At 38.9% G+C, this 23,804-nt stretch overlaps 1 protein-coding gene across 1 annotated transcript in view; it reads right to left on the bottom strand.

Moving 5' to 3' along the window:
- RYR3 (ryanodine receptor 3) overlaps positions 1-23,804 on the bottom strand; it is a gene marked incomplete at both ends in the record, with an annotated part of 301,173 nt that overhangs the window by 149,991 nt on the left and 127,378 nt on the right. The window contains 11 exon segments of the mRNA XM_081324758.1: positions 963-1,137; positions 3,490-3,695; positions 4,558-4,705; positions 5,838-5,997; positions 6,636-6,719; positions 7,986-8,089; positions 9,963-10,067; positions 10,249-10,465; positions 18,441-18,633; positions 19,483-19,724; positions 20,511-20,644. Coding sequence (XP_081180884.1) covers positions 963-1,137; positions 3,490-3,695; positions 4,558-4,705; positions 5,838-5,997; positions 6,636-6,719; positions 7,986-8,089; positions 9,963-10,067; positions 10,249-10,465; positions 18,441-18,633; positions 19,483-19,724; positions 20,511-20,644 — 1,768 coding nt within the window.

Raw genomic sequence — 23,804 nt, 5'->3', positions numbered from 1 at the left:
ACATATCATTAACAGCAAATACATAAAGTCTGACTATTTTACAATAAAAATGACTAAAACAATTTTACAATCTGATGTCAAAACTTATTGAACAGCTCATTAGGACAAACAGTAAATTAGATAACATAATTTAAATGGAATTTGTTACAATTTGTTAACATACTTGACTAAATGTATCTATTCAAACATGAATTCTACTGAGGCCAGCAGGCTTTATAACCAAGAAAGTTTGTTTGAGGTTGCAAGATTAAAGATACTGAATATATTGAAGTCTATGCTACTTAGAACCATGTCCAATTGCAGAAGGTATTAACTGTATTCAGTAGCTTCTTTAGTGGATTAAGACACTTTTCACATTTTAATTAGTGCTGTATTTCCATGATTATGTACAACTGTCAGAATAAGGCAATAAAATAACAGACCTATCACAAAAAGGTCGGCAGTTTGGCGGGTCGAATCCCGAGTGCCGTGTAACAGAGTGAGTGCCTGTTACTCGTCCCAGCTTCTGCCAACCTAGCAGTTTGAAAGCACATAAAAATGCAAGTAGAAAAATAGGGACCACTACGGTGGGAAGGTAACAGCGTTCCATGTGCCTTTGGCATCTAGTCATGCTGGCCACATGACCACAGAGATGTCCTCGGACAAGCGCTGGCTCATCAGCTTTGAAATGGAGATGAGCACCGGCCCCTAGAGTTGGAAACGACTAGCACGCATGTACAGGGGAAACTTTACCTTTACCTTAACCAATATATTAAACAGTCACGAGTTCAATGACAGAAGAAAATTCTACAACAGCTAAGTAAAATGCTTTCATTGTTGGAGTATTTATTATTCTTAATTACTAACTGTAGATATACTTTACTACATTGGGCTGTAGTATTCTATACATTCCTATACTAACTCCTATTAGACAACTGAAAGATAAGGCCATGATATATTCTAAAGGTCAGCAATCAGCTTACCATTATCTATTTCAAAGTCAGCAAAAGCAAGTTCTGAACCTTTATTGGTTATAAGTAATTCTCCATTGAGTGTAAATATAATAGACTTGTCCTCCAGATTGATCATACAGCCCACTACATCTCCTACTTGCCAGTTTCGTCCAAAGAATCCACTCCCCTGATGCCAACGTTGCCCCTGAAAAGTAAAATGGTTTAGATAATGAATATATTCCATAAAAGTTGGTGCTATGCCAAATAAGTTATGTTTTCAGGTATTATATAAGATTCCTCATGGGTTTTTGTGCCACAAAATAGTATTACTTTCCCATCAAAATTACTGTGGCCTTTTTGCTTTTATTTACTAAAAACAAAACCAGAAAGAAAAATGAACAATATTCAACAAGAAAGAAAGAAAGAAAGAAAGAAAGAAAGAAAGAAAGAAAGAAAGAAAGAAAGAAAGAAAGAAAGAAAGAAAGAAAGAAAGAAAGAAAGAAAGAAAGAAAGACCAACAAAAATATATGGGACATATATTCACATATATGCATTCACCTTCTGTAGAAAGGTTTCAATGAATGGTAACCATATTCCATAGTCAGATAGTGCATAAATTGCTAATGGCATCAAGTTTGCAGATTACTGAGTAGCTGGGCTATATACTTATGATTTAAATTTGTTCATCACAGCATGATGAATAGATATATAAAAGGTGAGCAAGGTGGCAGATTGTCTTCCAAGATTTTAGTAGAATTAACTTCAACTGACTTTTTACAGGAAGAAATACTGGATCTATTTTTTGCTGCATTGATATGACCCTTATAGGTCTTCAGCCCTATTAATCAGCAAATTATTTACATATTTATCATAATCAAACATTTTTCCTGGAAATCAGTCTAGCTGCAATTACCCTAAACCTCCTTCACATGCTCTCTACATGGGGCTTCCCTTGAAGACTACTCGGAGGCTCCAACTGGTACAGAATGCGGCCGCGAGAGTTGTCTTGGGAGTTTCCCGGTACTCTCATGTTACACCTTTGCTCCGCGAGCTGCATTGGTTACCAGTTGTCTTCCGGGTGAGGTTCAAGGTCTTGGTTATGATCTTTAAGGCCTTACATGGCATGGGTCCGTGATACCTCGAGGACCACCTGTTGCCGGCGTCAACTCCCCTCCGCCCTGTGCGTGCCCACAGAGAGGGCCTCCTCAGGGTGCCTCCGGTCAGGGAATGTCGACTGGTGGCCCCCAGGGGGAGGGCCTTCTCTGTGGGTGCTCCGGCATTATGGAACCAACTGCCGGTTGAGCTCCGGATGGCATCGGACCTCCGATCCTTCCGTCGCGGGTTGAAGACCCACTTGTTTGAGTTAGCTGGTCTGGCCTGATGGGGAATATGGGTTTTTAATTGGTTTTTACTATTCTATTATTGTAGTATTTTAATTGGGCATGGTTTAATTCACTTTTAATTTTTGTATAGCTATTTATATATGCCCTGTGAACCGCCCTGAGTCCCTAGGGAGAAGGGCGGTATAGAAATCAAATAAATGAAATGAAATGAAATGAAATGAAACATTTTGGAAAATGAGTCAGTATCTGCAATATAGTGATGAAAATTCCAGCTCCAATTGCTGTCATTACAGTTTTTTTTAAAAAAATGCTTAATTACACCTCCATATATCAAACAGAATACAAACCTATTTGTATTTAATTACTTTTTCATATTAGCAATTTCATTGTAATAAAATATATCATAAATTAAATTGTGCTTAAGTACTTGATTTCTGTTAGCAATTGTCGGCCTATAAGGTAGACCAGGCTAAAAAGCCAATGTAATACAGATCTACATCTTCTTTTACTATAACAGAATCTTGCATGTCTGAATGTGCCTTCCCTAACTTTACATTAGTGTAAACTCAGAAGAGGTCTGTCTGAGGCATTTTCTCAAAATAGTTTCTTGGAATGAGCTCAACCTATGCTTGCCTGATTGTTTCCTTGCTAGTGGTTCTCTCTGCTTCAAGCCATTCTCTATGTCTACTACAGAAAGTAACCCATCATGCTTTCTTATTGGTTGATTCTGGCAGAATTTAAAAGTAACTGTATTCTATTTAGAAATTCTGAGCCAAACATACTTTTGCCAGGACAAACCTGTAATCCAATAAACCCTTGTGTATAAAGAATATTGGCAAGACTTCAGGGCATCATCAACTCATACCCCATCAATGACGTGAGAATAATGGAAATCAAACAAGAGAAAGAGAGCAACTGTAAAAATTTTGGCAATTATATTCATAATGGAAAGGCAACCTAAATTCTTTTTCTTGCAACACTGTGTAGGGAGGGTAGGGTAGGTAACTCTTATTTTGTACTGAATTATGACTTGTCCAGCTATGAGAGGGCACTTAACTCAAAATAAATTTTGCCTACTGGAAGTTAAAGCTTTATATGCTTCATCCCACAATTGACTGAATTTAGTATGAATGCGTAATTGTGCCCAGGACCTAAAACTCTAGGAACTGTCCTACGCTATATAAACCCAGCCCATTATAATTAAACGCACTAACTTTGGAGCCTTCGAATACAAAGGCTTGGTCATCAGCTCCCAGTTCTATGTCAGGTTGGCAGCCTGGCTTTGCCCATCCAACGCGCATATCCCCTCCAGTTACAGCTTCAAATTCAAAATACCACTTTCCAGTCTTAACCGCATAAGATTTCTCCACTCTGAAGAAACGAATCTTATCAATGCTCACTTTTTCCACTGTTTGGTCAGCTGTGAAAAATACAACACAAAAAGTTATTATAACTGAACATATCAGCAAGGGCACGTACGGGGTAGTGTCAAAAAAAAAAAAAGATGGGGGCTGCAACATCGTGAATGACATTGTGATCTTGACATTTCTGACCCCCGGTCCAGATGCTCTAATGCACCAGGCATTTGTATTCAGAAAAAAAAAATGTTGAAGCAGCCATAGAATAATTACTTACTTATATTGTAAGTGATTATATTTGGTATGGTAATTATATAAACATATATTATACAGAAGCAAGAATGTGTCACTTGTAGAAATTAAAATTCAGAGTGAGGCTGTTTTAGTATTCAAGTACAACTGCTCCTCTTAAAGAAGCCACATTTTTCAGAAAAGAAAAGCTTTTTCCCTTTAGCTATCCTTTCTTGAATTATGACACATAGCCTCTGCACTTTCTTTTTCCCTCTCATTGTCTTTCCTTCTTCTCAAAGTAAAACAAACAAACAAAGCAACCTATATTTGGAAAGGAAGGTATGATAACACACAGTGAATAAGTCAAGAAGGCTGAGAAATTGCAAACTTTCAATAAGTAGGGAAAGATGCTGCATTCATTCCATGTGAAAACTCTTTTCATATTTTGGCTTGGAGAAAGAAGACAACAGCAACCAAAGAGAATTTTTTTTCTTTTTCTTATGACCCAAGGGTGCCCCTCAATCACTGAATTGGTCACATTGGATAAATAAATTCTTCTCCTCTTAGACTCAAATATCAACAAACTGAAAAACTCTACAGAGTATTCTTGAAGGTTGAAGGAACATAAATACTTTTATTACAAATACTTTTGTGCTTCCAAAAATGCTAATAACAAAATATTTATTAACATACCTAATTCCTGATCTGGGGCCTCAATATTATATCCATATCCAGCAAAGGTCCGAACAGCCTCACGAAGACTATCTCTATTTGATTTTTTAGTGCGTTCATCCAATAAAACATAAGGAACCAGCCGAGGATTCCGTTTGTTTTTAAGATCCTAAAAAGAATAGGTGTAACAAATATAGCGTTCATGTTATACAGAGATATTTAGAACAGTACATTGTAATACTTCAATTTCTATTTTCTAGGAGTATAATTAGAGATATTCAGTTTTTGAACAGGACTTTCTTTCGCTTTTCTCCCCCAAATGATTGCCCAGACATGCACCAAAGAATCTCCAGAACAGATTGCACCACTACATTGGAATCCATTCTATGCATCAATGTGGAGTTTTTCCTCTCTATACTGCAGTGGTGACAAACCTATGGCTTGCGTGCCAGAGGCGGCACTCAGAGCCTTCTCTGTTGGCACGTATGCCGCCAGCAGCAGGTCCATCAGGTCGCCACCACCACCCGGACCAGGAGCCCCACCCAGCACAAAGGAGGCGAAGCGGCCGACTAGCAAGCTCGAGTAGACATGGTAGAGTAGAGGTCACCAACCATTGTTGATTGGCGGACTGGAAGAAAAGGGAGGGGGAAGCATTTTACATGTGTGAGTGCACACATGGGGCCACGAACATGAACATGCTGCAAATGGGGTATGGCTCATGCCTGTGTGAAACTCACTAGCCCTGCCCTGTTCTTGCGTGGTGCAGCGCCTTGTATCAGCACCGTGCAGCACGGTGGCCCATTTTTGCACCCCCGGTTTTTGCATGCCAGAGGCAACACTCAGAGGTGCCTCCCTGCTCCCCCAGGGTACCATAATGCTGATTCGCTCCTGGCACTTTGCAATAAATAAGTGAGTTTTGGGTTGCAGTTTGGGCACTTGGTCTCTAAAAGTTTCACCATCACTGCTATACTGTATCTGTTGTTTTTCTTTCAATGGTAAGCCATCCAGAGTCATTTAGGAATTGGATTATTTTCAAACTGCACTAAATAAATAAATAAATAAAATTTATGCTCCAAAACACACAGAAACGAAATGTGATTTTTTTATTTAATACAGACCATCCTACTATACACAATTGCATACACAACTCCAGGTTTTTCAGATAAGTACAATAGTTATCAAGAATTAAGTATTAATTAAGAAATAAGCATATTACCAAATAATATTGAGTCAGCTAGCTATGGTCCTTTCTTTATAATCACCCAAACATTTTTTGAAAACTTTCTTAAAATTATTTTTACCTGTTGAATACCATAGGTCCAGCCTTGCTTTATTCTTTCTTTTGCCCAGACATTATGTGCATTCTCTGCAAGTTTATCAACTAATATTTCTTGTGAAGGTAACAATTTAACCTCACAAAGATCAAGAGGAGCTGGCCTGTACCCATTTGTCATCATATAACTGTAAACCAGAAAAAAGATGGACCAACATTTTAATTAACCAAAGAGCTGTTGAGAATATTGTGTGTACATCTATAATTTAGTAAACATTTAGCCTACTTGAATTATTAATAGGAATTTTAAATCCAAATCAATCTGTTCTACCTTCTTTCATTCTAAATTGATACAAACCAAATAATTCTAAGAGAAGGAGAGATTATTGGTGTATAGCTACCATAGATCAATAATGATGCATGACTTATATTCTTCCAAATAAGGACAAACAACGCTTCAGAAATGAGATTATGAATCCCTAACTGCAAGTAAATAAACATGTCCAATTTATATGGTGGGGTTGTGAGTCCGATTACTAATTTTTACATTCTGAACTCCTTTTATGGTTAAATAAAAACTATAGCTTGGCCATTAGAACTGCCAAGCATCAGCTGCAGACTTGAACTATTAAACAGAATAACTATTAAACAGAATGACTTGGTATAAGTTCTACTGCCTATTCTTATCCACAAGAGGCAATACCACAAAATGTTTGCTTGTACCCAGAAACATAAAGTTAATTATTGATTCCTCTGTGTTTAACTCTTCGGCTGAAAAACTTCACGTAAAACAACTTGTGGCAATCATTGTTATAAATGATCTTACTTTTTAGGAAGCTTGATTTTCTTAAGATCTTCTTCTGCTCCTGGATTTACATGAACGACGTGGCATCCAAGGGCCAAAAGAGTTCTATAAAAATAGAATAAATTGTAAAATGTAAGAATAGCATGTGTTCTAAATGTGCATCAGGATATTGCATCCTAGTTATTGGGACAGTTGCAAGGGAGCCTTTAGATTAGACATTTTACTTTGCATGCAATAGCATTAGCATGTTTGGGATAAACTTGAATTGATCTAAAATGTGCAAAAACATTTCCATACTATTAGCAAAGTATGCTGCACATGGTATGAATACAGCTAAGGCTAGTCATTTACCCTATGCCTTCTTTATCTTATTAAAAAGTATGTCAAACTCTTTTTGACCAAGTTATAATGGATAGTAGAGGTCAATATTAATAGATTTCGGTGATGACCACAGAATATGGAAGATTGTAATTTTGAATATAAGAAGTACATGTTCAAGATCATGAAATTATAGTGGGAATAAAAGAAGAGATAGATATGCTGTCTCTCTGGCAAACTAGCAGAAAAGAGAAGAATGCAATATATATGAATGAAGATGATACAATTTTGGAGTCAATGAATACTTGTAGGGAAGTGAATGTGAATAAAATGGAAATATTTATCAGATACTGTATATGTTACCTCATGTAGAAAAAAAACTTAAGATCAGAAATGGGTAAAAAAACTAACAAAAAATGTAATTTACCATTTCAAAGAGGGAAAAAACCCTTCAAAATCAATTATTATCCTGAATAATGCTAATGGGGAGTAAACGTATTGCTTATTTGTTAATGTTTCTTCAGGTTGTGTGGTCAAATCAATGGACGTTTCATAGTGATTTCATGGGCAAGTCTGTGCTGTGTTCTAGCAACAGTACCAGAGTAGTTTGACATAGTCCTTTTCCAGGAAACATTCAAGTTTCCTGCCTAGCTTACAGCCCTGGTACCTTCTGGTTGTTGTTGTTAGTTGCGAAGTCGTGTCCGACCCATCGCGACCCTATGGACAATGTTGACTACCTTCTGGTAGTCTCTTGTATAAAAATAAAGAGTTGAGAGCCTGCCATTAGAAATAAATCTCCCTCCACTATTATCTTGTATGCAGGTACCCCTCTGGTCCATTTCTTAGATGCAATTTCTAGATCCTTTCTCATAAATCTAGATCAGTTGAAATCAGAAAGATGAATTTGTCAGGATTATCTAGTACCATTCGTATCAATGGTTTAGTCCCGAACATGATTAGGTCTGGAGATAGCCCATAAAAAGTAACTAAGCAGAATGCTTTCTTAGGGAATTCAACTTTACAGAATAGTTTTCCTTCTGTTTTGTGACTCACTTTAGAGTTTCTGTTGACATTTGCAGATTATAGTTCTTCTCTGTTTCAGGCAATTTTGAAAATTCCACCAGACAAGGATGCTGCCTTTTATTATCATCTCGTATCTACAACGTATGAAAGAGACTGTAAGTAACTTTAGAGCAACTACTGCTCAACAAAAATAATCACCTTTTTTTCTGCAAATAAACCACAGTCATCCACCAGAGTTATAAAGCAGAATAGCTTTCCTCAATCAGGTGTTCTCCAAGACAAGGTTATTATTCCATTATGTCAGCATGGCCACTGGAAAACTCATCTACATATTTATGATATAAGCTATGGATAAATGTCCTTTATGTTACAGCAAATTCTAGGATTGTGGCCTGCATTGCTCAGCTGCTGTTCAAAAAGTGGTGTGTAGTTTAATATGCCAGGAGCAATTCTAACTGCAGCAGGAAATTATATTACAGTGTTCTTAATACAGAAATTTTTTAACTTACTGTATAGTCTAAATATAACTGATGCTTTGTAGAACTAAACTTTGATGACTTGTAATGTATCTCATTGCTTTTGACTTATACTTAGTCATATAAAGCAACTTTAAGGCAATTGGCTAAGTGTGAAACTTTTGAAATCATGGGAAGGAACATCAATAAAATGGCATGCTTCAAAGGAGAAGATTGATTGATTGATTGATTTAATTTTTATGTTGTCCATCTCGTGATTCGAAGCAACTTTGGGCAGATGACATGGGCTCAGCAATAACTAAGACAGAACTGGCTGTGAGAAACGGTGATTTGTTGGAGATGGATATGGTGAACCCTATTTGGAATGAAGAAAATGAGGGAGGGTTGAAAGGTGAAAACTAATATTACTAAAAAACATCATGGAAAACATTTTTCTATGTGGTCACTCGGAGTTGAAAATGACTTGATGGTACTTAACCAAATCAGGAAAAGAAGGCCATAACAACAACAAGAAGAAGACCAAACTATGGGCCAATTCATGGAAGGAGAACTTGTAAGAGTGACCTTGGCAAAAGTTTTGGATCTGAAGTTTGTTATCAGGCATTTAGGTTGCCAAATAACCTCTATTTATGGCTGTAACAATCCATAAGCCATAAAGTGGACTTATTTATTACTCTGTCATTGTAGGCATTTTTCCTCCCCCGAATGTTCCAGCTATTAAAGCTCCAACTATTTGTTCTGTAAAATATTCCTCAGGACTGCCAATAAGTAAACATGAGATTGAAAATCAGTAAATGTCATTTTGCAATGACAAAGCACGAAGCAGGGAAATAAAAATGGTGTGAAGTTCCTCTGCTTCCAGAGCAAATACAAGATGCCTTCACTTTGAGCTCAGCTCATGGTGAATGTATCCATTCAGTTTTCAAATCAGTCTTATGCCATTCTTCTGACATTTTAATTTTCCAAAACTTAGTCAATAGTTCTGGAATTCTCAAGTAGTCTCCCATGTGGGACTATTGGCCCTACTGAATTTATCTCATGTGGTTGCAGACCCACCTCCTAAAAACATATGCAAATGCTAAAAACTGCACTTACAGACTTCTGTTATGGTCTAACAATAAATTATGGTTTCATATTTCAAAGACTATTGATATTATGATGTGATGAAGTGAAAATATCTGCATGATCACAATATTCCCTTAGATATTTACTACTACATATTCTCCAGTTCTGTTGAAGGAGGCTCTAGAGCTGAGCACAAAGAAATCAGAATTGTCCTCTTTCAGAGAAAATCTTTTACTATTTTAATTTTCTCTAAGCTGAATTCCTTTTTATATAACACCTTAGTTTTGTATTTGGGAAAGGAAGAATGATAACGTTTTCTCTCCCAATGACACAATTCTTCTGATTTCAACTTTGTAATTAGAAAGCAACCTTCACTATTATTGGGTCAAGAATATATCTGTTTCCTGTAATTAAATAAAGTCATGCAATGAGTGATTTTCTCACAAAGAATTCTTCATAAGTATACCTTGCCATAGGTCCAACCAAGTTCTATTTTATTCATTCCCCAGAGTTCATGAATATTTTCAGCAAGCTTGTCTCTAATCTTTTCAAGGTGGAAAGGCAAAACAATCTGTGAAGAAAATACGTAAACTTTTTATCAAGATAAAATTTTGCAACCATATCCTCCATGTTTTCCAACTAATGATCACAAAACATAATACAATCTAAAAATGGTTTACTAGTAATAAAGATATCCTGATAAATTAAATGTTCAGTCATTATATGGGTTATGATATTTTAATTAAGCTTACCTGATTGGTATCAATTGGACAAGGAATAAAATTAGCCTGGGAAAGAAACTGAGTAGTACCAAGCAAATCTCTAATTCCTTCAGAATCCCTCTTATATTCTTTGACCGGTTCCAATTTCATCTTTTCTTTTGGAAGCAAAGCTTCATAGCAAGGTGCATAGCTAGTAGGAGGTAAAAACTTGAATTCTCCATGGCGGCCACCCATTAAGAAACGCACTCTAAAAAAATGGAAATACAAAAAAAATGGTAATAATATTTAAGGAAGGTTTTTTTTTAAATGGTCATCATAGGTCACCACACTCAAGTAATTCAATATAAAAATTCCCTTTTATCTCAAAAACTCATTTTCAAGCCAATTAATTATAGAAAATAAGTGAAAAGGTACTCTTTGACTCTTTTAAATTTCTTTTTAATTTCCTTTACTTGGAACAGCTTACATCCTGTGACATTAGTTTTAACATCTGGAAATGTTGTCAATGCATAGATTTTCTAAGTTTTTTTCCTAAGTTATTCTAAATATTTTTCTAAGTTGTTATTATTGCAGTTGGCTGCATAGTCAACCAGATATCTACACTGGATTTGGCATTTTTATCCATCTTTGAATCTTTCCCAATGACCTGGGATAGACAGATGTTGTTGTTTGATGGTGTTAAAGGTATTGTTGCAGAATGTAAGCTGTTTGAAGTAAAGCTGCCTTTACAATTGATTGGTGGTATTTTTGTCTACCACAATGGTGTTCAAATAATGCTCCAGATGTTTTGGGAGTGCACTCAGTGCACTTATTAGTGTTGGTACCATCTTTGCTTCTTTTGTCACAGTTGTTCTACTTCTATTTGCAGTTCCTTATATTTCATGATTTTCTCCAGTTGTTTCTCTTCTAGCAGTACAGCCACGCCTGCCTGATGAAACTCTCAATCTTATCATGCTACTCTGACCTCATCCTATGCAACACTTGGGAGAATTATTTGCCTTACTGAAACCCAAAACTCAGCATGTGGCTAAAATAACTTGTGCACATTACTTTTTGTGTTTGCCTTCATAGCATAACTATTGCAGCCACAACCAATATGAAATGTGAGGGTAAGATAAGAAGATGTTGCTAAGATGAAGACAAGCAATTAGGAAAAATTAAAACTGGAGACTGTAATGTTAAAGGCTTGGATATTTCCATGGAATCTCATCAGTTTATGATAAGTGAGAGATGGCATAGGTCACGGCAGAATTTAGAGCCTATCAATCCAGGCAGGCTTGAAGAGGACCAGAAGTTTTAGGAATGCCCGGATAGGAGTCAAGAGAAAGTATTCAGAAGACTCTTATTTATTTGCATAGATCCCTGGAAGAATAGAAATGTGTGTCCTACCGAAGCAAAGCTGCTGACATTATCAGATATCAGAAACTTAGAAAATCTTCCTCTCTGGCTTATAAATATTGTTGTCAAATGGAGATTCATCATGAAGCCTTCATCTCATCAAAAATGCGATTTTGACTGGCCAATAGTTTCTTGATTAACCTTCACTAAATTTTCAGACATTATCATTGTCTGCTAAGGCTGATAACCTGAATAGATAAGGTAGATGTGTATTCAGGATTATGATTTTTCTGCTTTGTATTTAAATATTCAATATGCTTCATCCATCATGAATTTAACCTAAAATATGATCTCAAGAATCATCCTTTGCACCCAAGCCCATGAAGAATTTTATTAACAGAAGAACCCCCTTCTCAGAATTTCATTTCACAGGTCTGCTAAAGTATACTGAGCTCCAGAAGAGCTTATATAATAAAATGGAATTAATTACTATGTAATGTGCCACACATTCTTTGTAAAAGTAATAGTGTATATTGAACAGTAGTTAAAATATGTGGGGTGCTCTCTTTGAGTAAAGAAAGGAAAAACTTTAGTAATACTAAAATATACATGAGAATTAGATACCCAGTTATTCTGTTGTTGTTTCTAATATGTAATCTTTTCAAAGAATATTATTTATAATGAGATTTCCAGAAAATTAAAATATATTATGATTTCCATAATAAATGCCTTAATTCTATTATTCATACACAAAGTAAAAGACATAAAATAAATATATATTGAAAGTGATATTCTCTTGTAACCTATGAGTTCATTAGAGAAGCATAAGACTACAAAGCACAATTATGCAAATATTTAGAATAATATTTAATGAAAAATATCTATTTACTACTAGAAACAACATGAATGATCAGAACAATCACTGCAACACATCTTATTAGGCTTGTTTGCTAAGTGCCTGAGCAGATGTGATGACATTTCTAGAGGATATTTCATGTCAAATATATGCTTTTTTTCCTGAAACACTACACTGAGTCTTAGATAGAGGAGCCCTGCAGCATTACTATTTAACACACCACCTGTTCAATTATGAAAGACAGAAGGCATTTATCTCCAAGATGTTGACTTTTCATGTCAACACATCTAGACTGTTATATTTTTTTTCAGCAAGTGAGATTGATGTATCTTTCACTTTATTTTTCAGCACACAATGCATTTATCTACCTAAACTTAAATGGTTTTCCAGAAACACAAAACCTGCCCAACAATTACTGTAATTTTTATGTATGGTAAACAAAATGTATAGATCAATAGAAAGCAAAATACCACTGAAAAACCCAACTAATGGCTGAATAGCAAAGGGACTACCTTGAAATTCCCTGGAGAGGCTTTCCAAACTTCTCTTAGTACTCTGGCAATCTGCAAATATGGAGTCACATTTTATCTGCCATAGTTAAGCAGATACTTATAAGTTCATGTTCTAATTTAATTAACATATAATTTCCTGTAATTGCAAATCTATTTGCAATTTCTGCTGAAAGTATGAAATCATACATCAAAGGCCTGCTTCTTAGTTTAAGCAATGATTGGGTTTATTTTACAGAGTTTATTATTAGTGAAAACAATAATAAAAGATTATATGGCATGTTGATGAGGGAAAAAAGCATTTATTAAGGTATATACTATAATATAATATCAGATGCATGAACATATAAGCTACAGAAGCTTACACCCTAATAAAGATATTAATTTTTAAAGTTTCATTTTGCTGCAACTTGGAGAAAGCCACAGCTATTTCTCTGGAGATCATAATAATATTCTTCCAGCAAAGGTTTTATGAATGCATTCTTCATGTTGGAAGTCAATTGCTTAAAATAACTCCTTAGTGAATATCCTTACCAGAGTAAATCTGATTTCGAAAATAATACTAGAAATTACCACATGGAAGTTATTTCAGACAAACGACACTTTGTTGAGAAATGAGGCAGTGATTCACTAACTGTACTAAAACAGAAATAAATATTTAAATTTTCCTCAATAATATTTCTATCTCAAAAAGTCACTGACAGTCTACATAAACATTTAACCACCCTTCAAGCAAATGGGATATATGCTATCTAAATATATTAGGTTTTAGGACTGGGCAATGATCTAGATTTAAAGAGAAAAAGGTGATTTTTTTAAAAATCCCATTTATATCCCGCCCTTCTCCGAAGACTCAGGGCGGCTTACAGTTTAAAGCACAAATCAATGTGCTTAGCACATTTGCTTTCAGGATACACACATTACACCTATTAACAAACTGAAGAAGTGATTTTGGGGGGATTATGTGACTGCTGCCATGCAACCCCTGGAAAAGAACAGTATCCTATCTGTTGCCAACACATGTGACATGCACATCATCCCAAAGGCGCTTTTTCAAAAGGCAACTGGACTTTGTTTTTCCTTGACATGCACACCTACAGTATGCACCCACCAAATCAACTTTTCTCCTTTGAATTCAGTTTATCCTAAACCTTATTCCAGGGGTCTTCAAACTTGGCCCTTTTATGACTTGTGGATTTCAACTGCCAGAATTCCTCAGCCAGGCATGCCTGGCTAAAGAATTCTGGGAGTTGAAGTCCACAAGTCATAAAAGGGCCAAATTTGAAGACCCCTGCATTATTCCTTCTCCAAGCATTTCCCTTTGAGCTCAGTTTTTCTAAGGAGCAAAAACTCTACATTTTCTATCCAATGGTATAATAAACATGTCTGGAGAGAAAACCATGAAATGGAGAAAAAATATTTTCTTAGGCTACATGACTAGCTCTTTAAGAAGCCACATAAGTTCAAAGAGAATGATGTCTAAGATGCATTTTCTGAGGTGAGCAGTTTACCAAAGTTTACTTCTGTTAGAACAAACTGTCCCTAAAACTACCAAAAATCCTTGAAAATCCATTCTGTAAGATTGGCCATTTTGTGCTAGTGTACAGATCAGAGGAAGCTACATTAGGAAGTGTAAAATATGGAAAATATTTTAAAATGGAACCTCAATATTTGATGCTCTAAACTCCAGACTGGCAAGTTGCAGGAAGAAATTAGGGCTGGGGAACTTTAGCTCTCCAGCTCTTATCAAAGTACAACTCTCAGCTTCCCTCACTGTTGGGAAAGTTAGTGGAGCTGCAGTTCAGCAATATCTGAAAAACTATAGATTGTCTTATACTACCATAAAGAATGGCTACAAACTGTATATATCATGAAATGGAAAATAAAATAGGAACAAATAATCTAGTATAGTTTTCAATTACTGATATTATAGCATACAGTATTGCTGAATAACCTCTTAAAGGGAATTGTTGTTGTTTAAGGGAAGAATACAGAAAAGGTAATACCAACATACACCACACCAATGTATCATTGTTTGTTTAATCTTTGTATGTCAGAAGAGAACTTGACCTCTTGACACCACTGCCAAAGAAAAATAGTATTACCGTATATACTTGAGTATAAGCCGAATTTTTCAGCCCACTTTTTGGGCTGAAAAATTCCTCTTCGGCTTATACTCCAGTCAACAAAAAAACTTACCGAGGACTTGTGCGCGGCCGAGGCTTTGGTGCTTCCGGGATCGCGTGCACCTCTCCCAAGCCACCGCCGTCCGAGACCTGCCGAAGTTTGGGGAGGTTTGGGGAGGTGCGCGCGCACCTCCCCAAACCTCCCCAAACGTCGGCAGGTCTCCGTTCCTCCGCGCCCTGCCTGCCTGCTTCTTTCCGCAGCGGAAAGAAGCAGGCAGGCAGGGCGCGGAGGAACGGAGACCTGCCGACATTTGGGGAGGTTTGGGCGCCTCCCCAAACCTCCCCAAACGTCGGCAGGTCTCCGTTCCTCCTGCCGACGTTTGGGGAGGTTTGGGCGCCTCCCCAAACCTCCCCAAACGTCGGCAGGTCTCCGTTCCTCCTGCCGACGTTTGGGGAGGTTTGGGCGCCTCCCCAAACCTCCCCAGGTCTCCGTTCCTCCGCGCAGACCTGCCGACGTTTGGGGAGGTTTGGGCGCCTCCCCAAACCTCCCCAAACGTCGGCAGGTCTCCGTTCCTCCTGCTGACGTTTGGGGAGGTTTGGGCACCTCCCCAAACCTCCCCAGGTCTCCGTTCCTCTGCGCAGACCTGCCGACGTTTGGGGAGGTTTGGGCGCCTCCCCAAACCTCCCCAGGTCTCCGTTCCTCCGCGCAGACCTGCCGACGTTTGGGGAGGTTTGGGCGCCTCCCCAAACGTCGGCAGGTCTCCGTTCCTCCTGCCGACGTTTGGGGAGGTTTGGGCGCCTCCCCAAACCTCCCCAGGTCTCCGTTCCTCCGCGCAGACCTGCCGACGTTTGGGGAGGTTTGGGCGCCTCCCCAAACCTCCCCAAACGTCGGCAGGTCTCCGTTCCTCCTGCCGACGTTTGGGGAGGTTTGGGCACCTCCCCAAACCTCCCCAGGTCTCCGTTCCTCCGCGCAGACCTGCCGACGTTTGGGGAGGTTTGGGCGCCTCCCCAAACCTCCCCAAACGTCGGCAGGTCTCCGTTCCTCCTGCCGACGTTTGGGGAGGTTTGGGCGCCTCCCCAAACCTCCCCAAACCTCCCCAAACGTCGGCAGGTCTCCGTTCCTCCTGCCGACGTTTGGGGAGGTTTGGGCGCCTCCCCAAACCTCCCCAGGTCTCCGTTCCTCCGCGCAGACCTGCCGACGTTTGGGGAGGTTTGGGCGCCTCCCCAAACCTCCCCAAACGTCGGCAGGTCTCCGTTCCTCCTGCCGACGTTTGGGGAGGTTTGGGCGCCTCCCCAAACCTCCCCAGGTCTCCGTTCCTCCGCGCAGACCTGCCGACGTTTGGGGAGGTTTGGGCGCCTCCCCAAACCTCCCCAAACGTCGGCAGGTCTCCGTTCCTCCTGCTGACGTTTGGGGAGGTTTGGGCACCTCCCCAAACCTCCCCAGGTCTCCGTTCCTCTGCGCAGACCTGCCGACGTTTGGGGAGGTTTGGGCGCCTCCCCAAACCTCCCCAGGTCTCCGTTCCTCCGCGCAGACCTGCCGACGTTTGGGGAGGTTTGGGCGCCTCCCCAAACGTCGGCAGGTCTCCGTTCCTCCTGCCGACGTTTGGGGAGGTTTGGGCGCCTCCCCAAACCTCCCCAGGTCTCCGTTCCTCCGCGCAGACCTGCCGACGTTTGGGGAGGTTTGGGCGCCTCCCCAAACCTCCCCAAACGTCGGCAGGTCTCCGTTCCTCCTGCCGACGTTTGGGGAGGTTTGGGCACCTCCCCAAACCTCCCCAGGTCTCCGTTCCTCCGCGCAGACCTGCCGACGTTTGGGGAGGTTTGGGCGCCTCCCCAAACCTCCCCAAACGTCGGCAGGTCTCCGTTCCTCCTGCCGACGTTTGGGGAGGTTTGGGCGCTTCCCCAAACCTCCCCAGGTCTCCGTTCCTCCACGCAGACCTGCCGATGTTTGGGGAGGTTTGGGTGCCTCTCCAAACCTCCCCAAACGTCGGCAGGTCTCCGTTCCTCCTGCCGACGTTTGGGGAGGTTTGGGCGCCTCCCCAAACCTCCCCAGGTCTCCGTTCCTCCGCGCAGACCTGCCGACGTTTGGGGAGGTTTGGGCGCCTCCCCAAACCTCCCCAGGTCTCCGTTCCTCCGCGCAGACCTGCCGACGTTTGGGGAGGTTTGGGCGCCTCCCCAAACCTCCCCAAATGTCGCGCAGACCTGCCGACGTTTGGGGAGGCGCCCAAACCTCCCCAAACGTCGGCAGGTCTGCGCGGAGGAACGGAGACCTGGGGAGGTTTGGGGAGGCGCCCAAACCTCCCCAAACGTCGGCAGGAGGAACGGAGACCTGCCGACGTTTGGGAAGGTTTGGGGAGGCGCCCAAACCTCCCCAAACGTCGGCAGGTCTGCGCGGAGGAACGGAGACCTGCCGACATTTGGGGAGGTTTGGGGAGGCGCCCAAACCTCCCCAAACGTCGGCAGGTCTCCGTTCCTCCGCGCCCTGCCTGCCTGCTTCTTTCCGCAGCGGAAAGAAGCAGGCAGGCAGGGCGCGGAGGTCCGGAGACCTGCCGACGTTTGGGGAGGTTTGGGGAGGTGCGCGCGCACCTCCCCAAACCTCCCCAAACTTCGGCAGGTCTCCAGACGGCGGCGGCTTGGGAGAGGTGCGCGCGATCCTGGAAGCACCGAAGCCTCGGCCGCACGCAAGTCCTCGGTAAGCTCCGGGCGGTCACTTGCTTCGCGTCTCCTGAGGGAAGGGGGGGCGACTGGAGCGGGCGTGTTTCCTCGCCTGCTGGGCGCCGCGATTTGCCCGGGGAACGCGCGGGCCCCGAATGGCAGCGTGGAGCGAGGAAGCGGACAGCCAGGGCTTCCCCGAGAGCCGCGGCCACACAGGGTATTCCTGTGTATTCAGGCTTGCAAAATGGCGGATCGAGCCTCTGCTGGCGGCAGAGGCTTGCAGAGCGCGGATCCAGCCTCCGCCGGCGGCGGAGGCTTGCAGAACGGCGGATCGGCTTATACTCGAGTCAACAACTTTTCCCAGTTTTTGGGGGTGAAATTGGGGGTCTCGGCTTATACTCGAGTCGGCTTATACTCAAGTATATACGGTATGTTCAAGCTGTTCTCCAGGGATATATATAAGAGGGGGTGATTGATTTCACATAGATCATGGAAAAGCCCAATGTTTCATAATGAATTCATTTAGTATAAGATTTGGGAGAATCCAAACCAAAAATAGGAGGTGTTAAAAATCTCCTTGTTAGCTTTCATTCTCCATGATTCTGATTTTTTTTTAAATCTGGATTTTCTGATAATGATTGACAACTGCAAACTACCTCAGAGTAGGGTACATTAACCGTACTAAACAACATTCAATGCAACAGTTTGTGATTGTTGATATGAAAGTAGAATCTTCCTTACTTGACGCCAGCTGAGAAGCTCACCACAGGGGAAAAAAGGCCATCAGTATTAAAGTTTTCAAACATTCCTTGCACAGGTTGTCCATTAATACGGAAAGAAATGCTGGGGACCCCTAAATCCAAGCAACAGCTGACCACATCATCAGATGCTAATAAATGCTGATTCACGGATGCAACAGCCCTGGGTATTCGACCTAATAAGCAGGGAATCGTAGGGAAAAAATGATTTAAGAAATGGTGGAAAAGAACTGTGAAATTTCCATCACATTTAAAATCTTTTTTTTCACATTAAATAAATCATTTTTGAAAGAGTAAAAAGTTAAAAAAATTAGAAATGCCTGAGAATATTTTCCAATTTACAGACAACAAAGTATTTTTTAACAGATCGTGATGCTATTATCTTTTAAATTGGATACTCCTAATTATATAGTGCCATTCTTGGCACACATAAATGCAATATTTAAAAAAAACAGAAATCATATGGTTGTGGGAGGATGATGTCTGTTATAGTTAAATGCAAATTTGCATGTCATTCTTTTTAGTTATAGATAGAATTATTTTTGAATTAGACAAGCAGCATCGAATGCAACCTGCAAAAAATCCCCTTTTTCATCTTTACATTATTCAGTTGTCAATAGTATGAATTTTTAATTTTTTCTTTGATTTAACAAAACAAGAATTTTTGGTGTACAATCCTCAAGAATTGAAACTGGGACTGTGCAGGATTGTTATTCACTGGATTCTAAGCATAGCTCCTAAACAAAACCAAGCAAAATAGACATTTTGGCTCCCACATAAAGCCAAACAAAAGAGTAAGGGACACAAAACAAATATAGATGAAGTATTTTTTTTTGCACCTCTTTATTCCTGTCAAGTGTTATTCAGCTTTATAGATACTCAATTTTGAACTGTGAATATTAAGAGAGAGAAAATATTCTTTCAAGGAAGCAAAAAAAAAAATCCTTAAAAAGAAAATGAAAACAATTCTATTTTGCAAACGTTCATAATATTTGTGGCCGTTCACATTTTAAACCAGTTCTTACCAGACCAGAGATGAAGTCCATCAAAACCATAGGAGTACAGGTCATCACCAACACCGTTTCCTCCCCATCCTTCCCCACCTCCAGGATAAGGAGCATAGCCTGATGCTGAGGCCCATCCAACCCGCAAATGTGTCGGTTCTGCTGTCAAAAATGGTTCCACTTGATCAATGATTAGTTCAAAGTACCATTTCTTATACTGTGCTGAGCCCTCAGCAATTCCAAGAAATATGTTTGGCCTTATACTAAAAAAGAAGAGAACAAAGGGCATATAAAACGCACTGCAGTAAATAATTTCAGGGTTCAGGAAGCGAGTTTTCTCTACCCTTGCCCCCACCCTATGGAATATTCTCCCCCAGGGTGAAGCCCCACTTTCCTTGCCTTTCAAAATTTGGCTCTGCCAACTCACTTGGAGCTTGAAGAGTGGCATTCCACCCTGGAAATGATTAGTGTCTGGAAGGTGTTCCCTCTGCCTTTTAACTTATTCTATCTTTGGTTGTCCTTTTTTTTAGTTAGCTCCCATTTTATTTATATAATGTATTGCTTTAGTTATAAACTTCCCAGAGTAATTCTGAAAGTGAGATAGGCAGTACCTAAATTTGATAAATAAATAAATAAATAAAATATGTCTGAATACCTCGATATCATGCTAACCATAGTTAATATGTCAATAGTAAACTAGTCATCAAAACTGTTTTCAAACCATCTATTATATAAGGGTAAAGTCATTATCCTTCTAAATCATTCATGAGTAAAACACTTTCCTTCTAGGATATTCAGCTGTTCTGTGTTCAAGGCTTTCTCTCCTATAACTCAAATTTACTGAGAAGTCAAAGAGTGAATGTGATGCAATGCATAAATAAAGGCATGTAAAATCATTGACAAAATCACAGATCCAACAAAACCTATAACAGACAGAGAACTACTGTGTATCCTCACACAGACTATCAGAATATTTGCCTGATTTTTCTGCTCATTCCCTGTTACAGAGATGAAATATTTTAATAAACATGATTGATATATAATGATACCTTGTCACATCATTCACCAGCCGTGTTTGCAAGAGCAGATCTCTTCGAGGAAGAATATTGTCACATATTAAGTTCTGGTTAGCACGCACTGCTACTCCATTACAGAGACAAAGAGAGCACAGGACATCAAGAACCTAGAAAACATTCATAGAAGTGGGTCTTAGAACTACATAGAGCATAATAAAATGCTAGTTTCAATTACTCTTTTTTAAAATAATATTTTATTAATTTTCTAATTTTACATTTAGGCATTTAAAAAGCAACATGGTGGCTGGGTTAATCAATAGTTCAATAACATACAAAAATCTTTAGTACAAGTCTCAAGTTACAACATCAAATATTTCCCCTCTTTTTCCCTTAATATCTACTATCTCATAGTTAAGCTAATTCAGTTCTTATTATATCAACTAAGTAAAAACATCATTGTTACATTTATCAATAAATTTTTAGCTTATACATATCTTAATTACTTTTACATTCAATCTTTATAGACAATCAATGACCTGTTATTGATATTTTTTTCAATTTTTAATTTTCCAATCAATATTCAAATTTAACATTTGATATTTATAATTTCCAGGCTTTAGCTAACCAAAGTTTCCCTTATCTCAATTCATAACAGAATCTAATGTTGAAAATACACATCTTGTCTATTTGAGTATAGTCTTGTTCTATTTCCTAAAAGCTATCTATTTCCCACCATATTAAATCATCTAATTAATAATACAGTATCCCCTTTAATAAATCAAAACCATTATATATATATTGTCTGGGTTAATCAATAAACCAAACATATTCATATATATTTTTTTCTTTTGGGTCTAATTTTTAAATATTAAACAAATAGAATCCTTATTTTCAACTAATTTCCAAATATTTTAAATTTAATGACCAAAATTCCCCTTATCTCAACTTTTCCCTTTAATCCTCTAATTATTAATAGGAAATCCCCTCTAATAAATCAAACCCCCAATTTTCTTCAGCCTTATTCTGGCTTTCTACCTTTGCCAACTAGCCTTCCATGTCAGTGCTTTTAAATCATCAAATAGATCTCTCTCTATCATTATATATATTATCTGAAATAAGAGAGACCATTTAGTTGCCATTTTTCTTGGAAGGGCTAGCCCATTTGTATTCATTAGATTGTTTCCCTATAATTCCAGTTCCCCATGATTATCCTGATATGTTTATCTTCCTTTCAATCCGTGCTTCTTTCCCCTCAAATTTCTTCTGATTTATATAGACAGTCTTTTTTTCATTTTCAGTGGAAAATGGATTTCTGGATTTTCCATTAACTGTATTTGTTGGTCAATTGAATCCTCTGTCTTAGTATTTGATTGTTCCACTTCTTCTTTTATCTTCTGTGTTGTTAGTTCTTTGGTTTTAGTCAAAATTTGAGTTTGTATATCTAAGATGGCAACTTGTTCTTTTATGTTGGGTCTTATTTTGTCACAAGCTGAAAGAATAATTTCATGTATTGCTTTCAACATGGAAGGGATTTTTTCCTGGTCTTCATCCAGGAGTCTTAATTTCACTTCTAAAGATATCTAGCTAAAAATCTAATACTATTATTATGGTTGATTGCATAGTCAGCCAGATATTCAGACTGGGATTGGCATTTTCATCTACCTATCGAGTGCTTTCCAAGGACCTGGGATAGGCATATCTATACTTTTATTCTTAATCTTATTCTTATTATAGAATGGAGTAAAAATAAAGAAATATTAATTAATGAAAATATAAAAATTGCAAAACTGACATACTACAGACTTTGGTAGTTATCTCTAAAGAACAGAATTCCAAACAAGTATAAAAGTATAATTTATTAAGTATAAAATTAACTTAATTTACTTGATCATGAAATTCAGAGAAGCCTGTTATCAATGCTAGTCTAAATACCTCTGACCCTGTATCAGAGAAACATCTCTTTTCCTCCACATCAAACAAAAAGGTTTTAAGGCAACATTAAAACTAGAAAATCCTCCATAAATCACAGAGTATGGAGCTATTTCTAAAGCTGTGAGGCGAGTTCTTGAAAGACTCTCAACCTTAAATTTATTGTCAGAGTAGTGAACATAGGCAAAATACCAAGCCTACTAAATAATGCATTTTGTGGGGATGTACATTCTCAACAATGAAGTAGGGATCAGTGCCCCAAAGGCCAAAATTAAGTAGGCCCTATATACACTCTGTGGTACATAGACACATGAGAGAAAAAAGAGATTACAAAAATCCAGACTACAATACTTTGAACCCAGGTCAATGAAACAACAGTAGGTGGGGAAGCTTTCCACCAAGATGATGCAGTAATCTAGACATGACACAATCAGAGCATGAATGAGAAGCTTTGCTGCATCAGGTGTCAAGAATTGGAAAATACATCAAATGTTATACAGATGAAAATGGCAGATCTTTGCAATAGCCACAATGAATGACTGCGGGACAATTTATTATCCACCTACCTGCACAAATTCCTAGCAACTGATATGGAGGCAAATCTCATAGCCCTGGAGACAGATGGAATTTGGTTTTTTGCAAAACACTAAAAGCTCTGTTTTGTCTGAGCTTAAGATAATGGGCAATCATCCAAGATGAAATTTGATAAAAAAAAAACCTGCTGAAATTCTATGTCACTAAATCAAACTTGGAAGAATATCAATACATTTGGGTATGATCAGTGTAGATGTGATATTGAAAACCAACTATAGTAATAAGTCACTCTAAAGAAGGGTATAAAGCGTGAGTGTCAAACTGGCGGCCTGCAGGCCAGATGCATCATACACAGGCCACACTCACCCCAGCTCTGCAAAGGCAAAAACATCATGAAAAGTCATGATGCATCATGTGACATGATTGAATTTGACACCCCTGGTATAAAAAGTAAGGGGAATGTGACCCAGGAGTAAACCTTGGGCAATACCAATTGTAAAGGGAAACTTACAATAACAAGAGTTATTAAAGGAAATAGATAAAGAAGGGGATAAAAAAGACAAAAACTAGGAGAAAATGCATCATAATCAGGACAAAGGTATTTGATGGTTAAGAATATTTTTTTAAAAAAAATTATTAAATTTTTATTACAAAATCTTTAGTGCTTGGGTCCACATATTTAACTTAATAATAATACATCTTCCATTCCTACTTCCTACTCTGTTTTTCTAGCCATTTGTAAAAAGTGTCCCATGTTTGAAAGTATTCTGTATTGTCTTTCCCATTCATTTTCAAGGTAAGCATGTCCATTTCCATAGAGTCCAAAATTTTCTTAATTATGTCTTCTTCAGCTGGTGTTTCTTC

Source organism: Vipera berus (genome assembly GCF_964194415.1).
Source record: "Vipera berus genome assembly, chromosome: 1".
In the NCBI taxonomy this organism is placed as follows: domain Eukaryota; kingdom Metazoa; phylum Chordata; class Lepidosauria; order Squamata; family Viperidae; genus Vipera; species Vipera berus.
The sequence above is the reverse complement of the archived record's forward strand: the minus strand, read 5'-3'. Positions and strand labels throughout refer to the sequence as shown.